The sequence below is a fragment of the Myotis davidii genome, unplaced genomic scaffold (assembly GCF_000327345.1).
Source record: "Myotis davidii unplaced genomic scaffold, ASM32734v1 scaffold734, whole genome shotgun sequence".
NCBI classification, from domain to species: Eukaryota; Metazoa; Chordata; class Mammalia; order Chiroptera; family Vespertilionidae; genus Myotis; species Myotis davidii.
Window position 1 is genome coordinate 153,952 of NW_006286300.1, and position 11,974 is coordinate 165,925.

The window sequence follows — 11,974 nt, forward strand, 5'->3', positions numbered from 1 at the left end:
TGGGGCCACATGGGGTGGCCATCTTTGATCACATGGGGGCAGCCATCTTGTGTGTTGGGAGTGATGGTCAATTTGCATACTGGTTGTGACTAATTAGCATATCCCTCTCTTATTATTGTGTTGGAGTGATGGTCAATCTGCATACTGGTCACGACGAATTAGTATATCTGGTCGCAGTTAATTAGTATATCTGGGCTAATTTGCATACCCCTCTCTTATTATATAGAATAACTATGTAACAAAAATTAAGGCACATAATTCCTTTGCCCCGATCATACCTCACAAGCCATTATAACTATCAATTCAATTTAATTTAAATTCAACTCCATTGATATTTATTAATAGTCTGTTATTATATGGCAAGTAATCTTTTCGGTGCTATCAACATTTCAAAAATGTGTAGAACACATTCTCACCTCTGAAGAAGTTTATATTCTTATTTATATGTTTCATAGTAAAATAATTCTGGTTACTAAAACAAAGGCCAAAAAAACTAGCCAATCTCATGCAAGAAATCTTTTGTCTCCCACCTGAATGATAACTGATGCCTGTCTCAGATGGAGAAAATGCTGCCTGCACAGCAAGACCCTAAACCATCGTTGTAACAATATTATTCTGCGGAGCACCTCTTGGTGAAGCAGATCTTGTAGGTGCTGTCGTTCCTGTTCCTTTAGGAACACCTACCAAAAAGAAGAAAGATGAGAAATACAGTTTAAGAAGAAATGAGAAATTTAGTTCATGAATCATCCCTTCTGTAATTAGCCTTTTTAGAGAAGAACAAATACAGTGGCAGATTAATAAAAGCAGTACTGATAAATATTTCTACAATTTATCCAAAGTGGTCATTCTCAAAATGTAAATAAAACATTAGGATATAGAAGGGGAAATGGGAAGGTGCACATGTGTACAAAAATTCCAGTGCAAGATGTTATGATACACTAGAGGCCTGGTGCACAGATTCGTGCACATGGAAAGGAAATTAATTAGAAGGTGGCCAGTGGGGTGGGACTGGGTGAAAGGGGACAGACATGCCCTGGAGCCAACCTCCCATGGTCCCTCCCTGGCCGGCCACACCTGGGGTGGCGCCGGGGCTTGCAGGGCATCTGCCAAGTGAGCAGGGTCCCTCCAGCAGGTGGGGTCCCTCAGCCTGGCCTGTAGGGATTGGGCTGAAACCAGCAATCCGACATCCCCTAAGGCAGCAGTTCTCAACCTGTGGGTCGCGACCCCTTTTGGGGTCGAACGACCCTTTCACCGGGCTCTAAAAAGTAGGTGTTATTATCTTCTCAGGAAACTGAGGGGTAAAGGGCATTATTATATAACTAGAGGCCTGGTGCACGGATTCGTGCACAGAGAAAGGAAATTAATTTGGTGGCGGCCAGCAGGGTGGGACTGGGCGAGATGGGCTGGGCACACCCTAGAGCCAACCTTCAGCAATTCCTTCCCAGTGTCTGCAGAGTGAGCAAGGTCCCTCTGGCAGGTAGGGTCCCTCAGCCTGGCCTGTGGGGATCAGACCGAAACCGGCCATCCGACATCCTGCAAGGGGTCTGGGAGTGCAAGAGGGCTCTCTGCAAAGTTGCTGTCACTCAGCAGCTCCTGTGTTGAGCATCTGCCCACTGGTGGTCAGTGTGCATCATATCTACCGGCCGGTCGCTTAGCCTTTTACATATACACTGAGTGGCCAGATTATTATGACTGGCCAGATTATATGACCACCCCATCAGTACTTCGTTGGGCCACCTTTTGCCTTCAATACTGCAGCGATTCTTCTTGGCATTGACTCCACGAGATGCTGAAAGGTGATGCGAGGAATCTGACACTATGCCTGATGAAAAGCAATGCCCAGTTCTGTGAAATTTGATGGTTGTGGAACCAGCTGTCTAATGACTCTTTTAACTTCGTCCCACAAATGCTCTACTGGATTGAGATCTGGTGATTGTGGGGGCCATCTAAGCAAGGTAAAGTCTCCCTCATGTTCTTGAAACCACTCCTGCATAATACGAGCACCGTGGCATGGCGCATTGTCTTGTTGGAAGAAGCCATCTCCATGGGGATACGCCATCAACATGATAGGATGAACCTGATCAGCAATGATACTTAGGTATGTTGTGCTATTGGGACGTTTATAATGGTCTGGCCCTCTAGCAACTTCAGCGTGAAATTATAGCTAATTTGCCTATAAGCGTCAGGTGGTCATAATAATCTGGCCACTCAATGTATATAGATTATTCCCTCGGGAAATTCACCAACATCATAAGCCAATGTACTGCTAGTAGTATGTCCTATTTCTATTGATTTTTTTTTTTAAGGGAGAGGAATGGAAAGAGAGAGAGAGAAACATTGATGTGAGAGAGAAACATCAATTGGTTGTCTCCCACACATGCCCTAACTGGGGATCAAACCTGCAACCTGGGTATGTGCCCTTGAATGGAATTGAACCAGGACCTTTCAATCTGCAGGCTGATGCTCTATCAACTGAGCCAAACTGGCTAGAGCTAGAAAATTATGTTTTTTACAAAACATTATCATAGGCAAAGATTGTCATTATTATTTAAACACAAAAATACACTCAATTTTGACAATATATATTTACCATAGATTTTCCAACTTGATAATTATTTGGATTAATATTTATTTTCCTGAAGAAATCCTGAATGTAAAATTTAGATGGAATAATATTTCGAGGAAGAAGTACATGGAAGTGGCTCACAAAATCCTGAAAAAATGAAAAGAAAATGTTATAAGGCCACAAAAGAATGACATGAAAATGTTATAAAGCTACAAGATCCTAAACTTTAGCTAACTATCCTTTTATTGATCCATTTCTCATTCTTTTCAATATGGTGAAACCAAGGAAGTACTTGTTAACAAAGTACTACCGAAGGTTAACTTATAAAATGGAAGGAGGTGTAGTGAGTTCAACAGAGTATTTTGTTATCAAAGGGAAGCGGGAAAAGAAACCAAGAGCAGAAACTAATCATCCCTTTTGAGAAAGCTGTATTAAAAAAACAAAGAAAAAGTTATATAACAATAATCAGAAACTTTTAGCAAAATTTAGAAAAATAAGCAAAGTATAGTTATTACAGGATATAACTGAGAATGAAGCTTTCCCTCCAAGTAACAATAAAACTTGCTAAGCTGCTGGAAAGCTTCAATATACTTATTCTACCCAGAGTAGCAACTGATGAGAATAAGCATGAGTCTTGCTGGCAGCTTCCTATAAAAGAAAATCCTGCTGAGAAAACTCTAGCAAAAATCAAATGGAATCTTTTCTTTTAAACTAGACAGTTCTGATTGAATTATTTTAATGTGAAGACTTGCAATACATGTGAAGAATTGCTATGCTGCGAGTAAATTTAGTATTTACTCATAAGAGTATGAAGAACTGCTATGCTATGAGTACATTAAGTGTGAAGCAATCAGTGTGAAGAACTGCTATGTTATGAGTAAATTTAGTATCAGGAAACATTCAGATCAAATGAGAATAGCCAAGTACTGGATTCTCTTAAAACACAAGCTTAATAAGACTGGTGCCATTCAATGGAAGTGAGTACTCATTACCTGGTTAATTCTGTGTACGGAAGATGGAATGGAAAGGAAGAATTAAGAGAAATAAGCCCCAAATAAAAAATAAGCAAGACAGGAAGAATTTACTTGATATGCATATATTAAAGATCACTGTAAAAGTATAACCTGGAAAGAGTATTTGCAGCTGTATCCTGATTGGCGAATTCGAACTGTCTCCAGCATCCCAGTATACCGAAGCTGCCTAAGTACCAAGGCATCATTGAACCTTAATGGCAGCTAAAACAAAGCAATAGAAAAAAAAAAACATCAACCTAGAAGAATAGATCTCCAAATTAATGTTTGTCTTACAAATATGAATAACTTTTGAATATCTAGGAACTGACTTGAAGCTTGTCTGGTTAAGATATAGTGAAGTGACAGGACAATCTTCCTTCCCCAGCTGGTAGCTTCAAAAAAGTTCTGACTACCTGACCCTAGGGAATATGAGGAACCACGTTTCCAGACTTCTCTAGCTGTAGTTCAAAAGCAATATAGTTACCCACAGGAGTCTATATAAAATACATAACAAACCTAACCTACTTAAATATAGTCAGGAGTGTCTGCATTTTTGTTTTTAATTATGATTGTATCTATAATTTCACTCAGAAACTACCTGCCCTACTTTACCAGTTACCGTGGTTAACCGAGAGCTGACAGATTCTTCTTCTAATGACTAGTACAAGGTTAAGAGTAGTTTATTTCCCGAAATACTTTTGCTGATAATACTGGTATGACACACTGAAAAACAAAAAATTCCTCCAGTACCTGACAACTGATTTCATTGTAAAGGCATTGATAGGGAAGCAGCTAGTAGTCACAATGCCCTGAAACTCCTAGGTGTCTCTGTAGGCACATTTTCAGACATTCAAAACAATATGCATTTGGAGCTTCTGATATTTCTCCCTATTCATTCTAAATACTATTTTCAATGATTCCCTAAAGCAATCCTAATCCTAAACATTTTCCTTCAGACAGATGGAGCATACCAGCTGTCAAGGAAATAAGGTCAATGGGCAACTTATGTTAAATAATAATAATAATAATAATAATAATAATAATAGTTGACATTTATTTAGTACTTATTCTATACCCTGAACTACTTCATTAATTGAACTCTTTGTATAGCAAGGTCTCATTTAATAACAGGGACTCAAACTTCTATTTAATTATAAATAAAATCATTTCTTTTTTAGCCACTATAAAAGAATAATGACATTTACTAACCACTTAGTATGGGCTGGGAACACTCTAAGTATATTACCAGTATTAACTCACACATACTCACAAAACACTATGAGGTCCTACAAATACAATATATTCTTACATGGATGAAAATATTTAAACTACAGAAAGGAAAACTTGTCTTCTTTACCCACAAAGCTTATGTATAACCAAGTTAGAGACTGCTTCTTAAGAATTACGAAAGCTGAACATAATTCTTACACAGTTTAGATGTTCAGCCTGGGAACTATTTTTTCCTATGATGAACATAATGAAAGATGACAAATGTTTACACTTTTTAGATATATTTTGCAAATTCCTAATTAGGGGATCTGTTATAGAAAATAGAAAGTAATCAAGAATGCCTGTATCTTCCCTCTTTTACAAAGACAAGAATCTCTAAACATGAAAAATGCCTGGCATATTCTTTAAGAGTGACAATGTATATCCAAACAAGAGGGATTAATCTCTGGGTAATAAAAGTTGCATAAAACTTTTATTATGGAATTTCAAGAGATATTTGCTTCTCAAAATCCTTGTAGATATTAAATCAATACCATGTAAACACCTTACAGGCAAGTAGGTGTAAACACAAGAAAAATATCCATAGAAACTATAAAATGCTGTTTTCCTTAAAAAATATTATAGACTAGAGGCCCGGTGAACAAAAATTTGTGCACTTGGGGGGTCCCTCAGCCCGGCCTGTGCCCTCTTGCAGTCTGGGACCCCTTGGGGGATGTCCACCTGCTGGCTTAGGTCCGCTCCCGGGGAACCTGAATATCCTTAGTGCTACTGAGGAGGCGGGAGAGGTTCCCGCCACCACCACTGTGTTGGCAGCCATCAGCCTGGCTTGTGGCTGAGCAGAGCTCCCCCTGTGGGAGCACACAGACCACCAGGGGGCAGCTCTTGCATTGAGCATCTGTCCCCTGGTGGTCAGTGTGTGTCATAGAGACCAGTCATTCCCAGTGGTTCCAGTATTAACTGTGCCCTCTCTTTATTATATAGACCAGAGGCCCGGTGCACAAAAATTTGTGCACTCGGGGGGGAGGAGGGTCCCTCAGCCCAGCCTGTGCCCTCTCGCAGTCTGGGATCCCTCGGGAGATAACAACTGCTGGCTTAGGCCTGCTTCTGGGTGGCAGAGGGCAGGCCCAATCCCTAGGTGCAGCCCCTGGTCGGGCTCAGAGCAGGGCCGATTGGGGAGTTGGGGCGCCGCCCCCTGTCATGCACAGAGCGGGTGCCACACCCTGTCACACACACAGTCATAGGGCGATCAGGGGTTTGGGGAGCTCCCCCCTATTAGGCACCGAGCAGGGCTGATCAGGGGGTTGGGGCGCCTTCCCCTGTCACGAACAGAGCAGGGTGGATAGGGAGGTTGTGGCCCCACCCCGTCACACACAGAGCCGCAGGGCGATCAGGGGGTTTGGGCGCTGCCCCCTGTCACACTGATCCCGGTGCCAGGAGGCCTTGTGGCTCTGCTGATCTGGGTGCTGGGAGGCATATTACCCTTTTACTATATAGGGTAGAGGCCTGGTGCATGGGTGGGGCCGGCTGGTTTTCCCTGAAGGGTGTCCTGGATCAGGGTGGGAGTCCGCACTGGGGTGCCTGGCCAGCCTGGGTGAGGGGCTGAGGGCTGTTTTCAGGCTGGCCACACCCGCTTCAGGGAGGAGGTTCCCACTGGGGTACCTGGCCCGTCTGGGTGAGTGGCTGATGGCTGTTTGCAGCTGGCCACAGCCCCTTCAGGGTTGGGGTCCCACTGGGGTGCCTGGCCAGCCTGGGTGAGGGGCTGAGGGCTGTTTTCAGGCTGGCCACACCCGCTTCAGGGAGGAGGTTCCCACTGGGGTACCTGGCCCGTCTGGGTGAGTGGCTGATGGCTGTTTGCAGGCTGGCCACAGCCCCTTCAGGGTTGGGGTCCCACTGGGGTGCCTGGCCAGCCTGGGTGAGGGGCTGAGGGCTGTTTTCAGGCTGGCCACACCCGCTTCAGGGAGGAGGTTCCCACTGGGGTACCTGGCCCGTCTGGGTGAGTGGCTGATGGCTGTTTGCAGGCTGGCCACAGCCCCTTCAGGGTTGGGGTCCCACTGGGGTGCCTGGCCAGCCTGGGTGAGGGGCTGAGGGCTGTTTTCAGGCTGGCCACAGTCCCTTCAGGGTGGAGGTCCCCACTGGGGTGCCTGGCATGCCTGGGTGAGGGGCTGATGGCTGTTTGCAGGCTGACCCAGCTCCCCAGTGGAGACCCTCACCCCATGGGGGCGTGGCCAGCCTGGGTAAGGGGCTGAGGGCTGTTTTCAGGCTGGCCACAGTCCCTTCTGGGTGGAGGTCCCCACTGGGGTGCCTGGCATGCCTGGGTGAGGGGCTGATGGCTGTTTGCAGGCTGACCCAGCTCCCCAGTGGAGACCCTCCCCCCATGGGGGCGTGGCCAGCCTGGGTGAGTGGCTGATGGCTGTTTGCAGGCTGGCCACAGCCCCTTCAGGGTTGGGGTCCCACTGGGGTGCCTGGCCAGCCTGGGTGAGGGGCTAATGGCTGTTTTCAAGCTGGCCACAGCCCCTTCAGTGAAGAGGGCCCTACTGGGAGGCATGGCCATCTTGGGTAAGGGGCTGAGGGCCGTTTTCAGGTGTGCCACGGCCGTAGGCTGGAAGCAGGTATCTGGGATTTATTTATCTTCTATAAGTGAAACTTTATAGCCTTGAGCGGAGCTCAGGGCCTGCAGGGCAGGTGGGAAGCTTGGCTTCCTCCATTGCTGGGGGCAACCCAAGCCTCCTGCTCGTTCCATGGCCGCTGCCATCTTAGTTGGGTTAATTTGAATACTCGCTCCTGATTGGTGGGTGGGCGTAGCTTGTGGGTGTGGGTTGTGGGTGTAACAGAGGTATGGTCAATTTGCATGTTTCTCTTTTATTAGGTTAGATCGCTCTTTCTATACACTTGCTCTTCTTAGAAAGAATTTAAAGCTTGGTTTGAAGTAAGCTGAGCGAGTTCTCATGTACGGACATTTTTACCTTTTCTGCATTAGAGCGAATGCATTTTACAAAATATGGTTCTGCTTGACCAAGTGTCTCCATCAGCTTGTTTAATGAGGCCTGTGATACAAAACAATAACATAATGAGAATTTTCTTCCATCCCACATTGGAAGCAATTTATAAATATAAACAATAATGTTGTTAAAATATGCAAAAATGAGTGGTATACAAAGAAATAGGTTTATTTCTGAAAAGCCCAATGACCATTACAGCATGGCTTTTTAGTCACGTCAACCATATCCCATTCAGGTTATCTTGCCAATCATTTTGACTTTTCAGTATCAATCTGAAGGAAACAGATTCCTCTTCATTAAAAGTAAAATAAGAACTAACCTGAAACTGAGCACTGATGCTGGGAGGTTTCTTCTTCTTGTGCAAATGAAGGAGGGATTTGGTAATGCGATCCTGCAGAGTCAGTCTTGTCAGGTGCTTTAAAGAATTTACCTCCAGCAAGTGCTAAAAAGAAACGGGGGAGAGGGGGAGATCAAATTCTTCTTAAATTAATCTAAGAATAGGGAACACAAAATTGTCAGCCCATTTTCATCATTTCCTATGTATAATGACTATGGTGAATATGGGAGATTGATATTCAACATCCATCTTACCTTCCTCCTGCTTTCCTGCAGAAGCTTTCCAGCTAAAAAGAAAACTACTTTTCCCAAATTCTCTTTCATCTCAGGTTCAGAAAGTGATTTAAGTTCAACAATTGAATTTCCACACATGAAACTGGGAAAGTATAATGAGGCAGAGGCTTTGGCTAGTAGCTTCTGTTTCTGCTGGCAAGCGTGTACATAATAAGTGCTTCAGTTTTCTGGCCAGGTACTACTTTTTTGAGTGCTGAGAGACAGAGTGTATTGTCACTGCAACTCTAATAAAGGCACTTGAGCCCTGGAGCCAATAGCTTTAGCAGCTTCTCCAGCAGCTACAACTTTCTGATTGCAGCTCAGGTCAGTTCTGCATTGTTATTTTACTAGTCTGAAACTAAGACTTCTAGCGCTTTTCTAAGTGCCTCTCTGAATTAAGTCCTTTTCTATATAAAAATGTCTACAATAACTACTGTTATCTGCAACAGAATCCCAACTCACAGAGACAAATTAAATTCAATCCCAGGCTATATCAGATATGCCATGAACACACAAAAGAGAAACTCCCTATTAACAGTCATCCTGATGTGCTAATTATTAATCTTAAGATCCAAAATACACATAAGCAATTAAAGAATGTAAAATAAAATATTAATAAAGTATGTGGGAGCTTTTCAGCCCATCAAAAAGTATAGGGTGTATCAAAAAAAATGTATACACACTTTGAATAATTATTAATTCCAATGGGTTAAATCTCAAAAGAAACAGCAATTGAGCTATCAGCTGTTAAAGTGTATATATTTTTTGGGGGGGACACCTTGTATATGGCAGTGACTTTGTTAATGAAAAGAATATATCTATACAGATGTGTAACTAATAATGTTGCAGGCTCGATCCCCAGCAGGGGGTGTGCAGGAGGCAGTGTATCATTGATTCCACTCTCACATCAATGTTTCTTTCTCTCTCCCTCTCCCTTCCTCTCTTTCTGAAAAATCAGTGAAAGTAAGGAAAACTTTTTAAATATAAATGTTGACAATATAAACATTAAAAAACAACAACTTTCAAGCGAGAAAAATGTTTCCAACAAATATAATGACTCATTATCTGTATATAAAAACTGTCAGAAATCCTTTAAAAATTTACAAAATATAAATGGCAACATAATGACAATCATTCAATTTCACTTGTAAGAAAAGAAACAATTTCTTTTAAAGATATTTTCTGCATGTCAGATTGGCAAACATAATAAAGACTTACAAAACCCAACATTCATGCAGATGTGGGGAAATTGGCTTATATATGCACTGTTCTTAGGAATGCAAATCAGTATAACCTTCCTGATAAGCAATGTCATTCTCAGGTATTTAAGGAGAATGTCAGATAAGATCTGAATGCTATTTATGACAATGTACTTCAAAAATAATAAAAAATTATGAACAGAGATGTGCATTTATATGGAACTTTTTTCATAAAGTATGTTTCATCCACACAACTGAGTACTATCATAGATCATAAAACAGAGGGAAAGTGGGGAGGGGGGGAGAGAGGAAGAAAGGGGTAAAGAAAAGGGTAAAAGGGGACCAAATGGAAACTTTACTTGGGATGGTGAGCACACAATACAATACATTATAGAATTATACACCTGAAACCATATAAATTTATTAGCCAATGTCACCCCAATAAATTCAATTTTTTAAAAAAACCTGTATTTCCTGACATGGAGAAATATGTGCAAATATTACTGACAAAAAATACCATGTAAAACAATAACATATGTATTTGCTTGGAATACTCTGAATCCAGATCTTCACATGGCTTGATTTTTCTTGTCATTCAACTACTAGCTTAAATGCCCAAAACATTCTCATGAAGTTCTTGCTTAACTACTCCAAAAGTCAACATGTCATTTCATTTTCCTCTTTGCACATATCATCTGCTTATCTTTTCATATATTTATTTACATTTTCTTCACTAGAAGATAAACTAAAGGAAAGCAAAGACTAGACTGTTCATCCCTGTACCCCTAATGCCTGTGTTCTGGTGCAGAGTAGGTATTCAAACTATTAGTTTTGATGAATGAATGGATGGATGGTTAGGAACTAATGATTTTTGAGCATTGTTTCCTTAGCAACTGGAGGCCAGACTTCTGCCCATAAAATCACCATGCTCAGATCAATGAACAACTATTCAGATTACTACAGATCAGGCTCTGTTCTAAGTGTCTGGAATACATTACATTTAAGTACAGGGAAACAGGCTACAAGGGCATTATAAAATAAATGATAACTTGAGGGTTATTAAGATTTATAAAGATAAAATAGGACAAGTGAAAAATGGGGAGACAAGGCAAAACAGAACAAGGTGGAAGGCAAGAGACTAAGGGGACAAGAGAGAGATGAATCCAGTTAAGTGACAGCTGCAATAGTCCAACATGATGTGACAGAAGCCACAAACTAGAATGCAGAACAGAGATCTAGTGGGGAAAAAAATATCGAGTTAATTTCTTTCTTAGATCTTCCATTCATTATCTACTTTATTCCTTTCTTAATTCCATTTTCATTGTTTGATTTATTCAGCTTAATTAATCAGTTATTTTTTAAAAACCTATTATTTAGTGCTTGCTGTACAAGGTGTAGAAACAAACATTAAAAAGATACTGCTTAGACATTATTTACAATAGGCAAGATATGAAAGGAATCCAAATGCCCATCAACAGACAAATGGATAAAGAAGAGTTGGTACATATATACAATGGAATGTTACTTAGCCATAAAAAAAAAAGTTAAATCTTGTCATTTGTGACAACTTGGATAGATCTAGAGCAGTGATGGCGAACCTTTTGAGCTCGGCGTGTCAGCATTTTGAAAAACCCTAACTTAACTCTGGTGCCATGTCACATATAGAAATTTTTTGATATTTGCAACCATAGTAAAACAAAGACTTTTTTAAATTGATATTTATTTTGTATATTTAAATGCCATTTAACAAAGAAAAATCAACCAAAAAAATGAGTTCGCATGTCACCTCTGACACGTGTGTCATAGGTTCACCATCACTGATCTAGAGGGTATTATGTTAAGTGAAATAAGTCAGAGAGAGAAAGACAAATATGGTATGATTTCACTTATATATAGAACCTAAGAAAACCAAAACAAAATAAAACAATAAACAAAACAGAAACAAACTCTAGAGCATTCTGATGGTTGCCAAAAGGTGGGTGGGGGAATAGATGAAAAAAATAAGGGATTAAGATAAATAAATTACCAGTTATAATTACAGTCACAGGGATGTAAAGTACAGCATAGGGATTATCATCAGTAATATTGTAATAACTATGTATGATGCCAGAAGGGTACTAGACTTATCAGGATAATCACTTCATAAGGTATCTAATCACTGTGTTGTATAGCTGAAACTAACATAATATTGTATGTCAACTGTAATTGAAATTAAATTAATCTATAAAAAGAAGATACTGCTCATGTTAAAGAAGACTAAAATTAACTTCATGTCTTGAGCCTGAGTGACTAAAAATTTAATAAGGAAATGACATACTAAAATCACTCTGGGCACCAAGAAAGAAAGATGAGCAGGAA

The 11,974-nt window shown here is 41.2% G+C and overlaps 1 protein-coding gene across 1 annotated transcript in view; it reads right to left on the bottom strand.

The window, feature by feature from the left end:
• Positions 1 to 11,974, bottom strand: part of MYO9A (myosin IXA) — a 349,884-nt gene that overhangs the window by 105,005 nt on the left and 232,905 nt on the right. The window contains exons 18-22 of the mRNA XM_015560068.1: positions 8,128 to 8,250; positions 7,773 to 7,853; positions 3,691 to 3,801; positions 2,591 to 2,713; positions 531 to 680 (exon numbers count right to left, since the gene is read on the bottom strand). Coding sequence (XP_015415554.1) covers positions 531 to 680; positions 2,591 to 2,713; positions 3,691 to 3,801; positions 7,773 to 7,853; positions 8,128 to 8,250 — 588 coding nt within the window. The remainder of the gene's footprint in view (positions 1 to 530; positions 681 to 2,590; positions 2,714 to 3,690; positions 3,802 to 7,772; positions 7,854 to 8,127; positions 8,251 to 11,974) is intronic.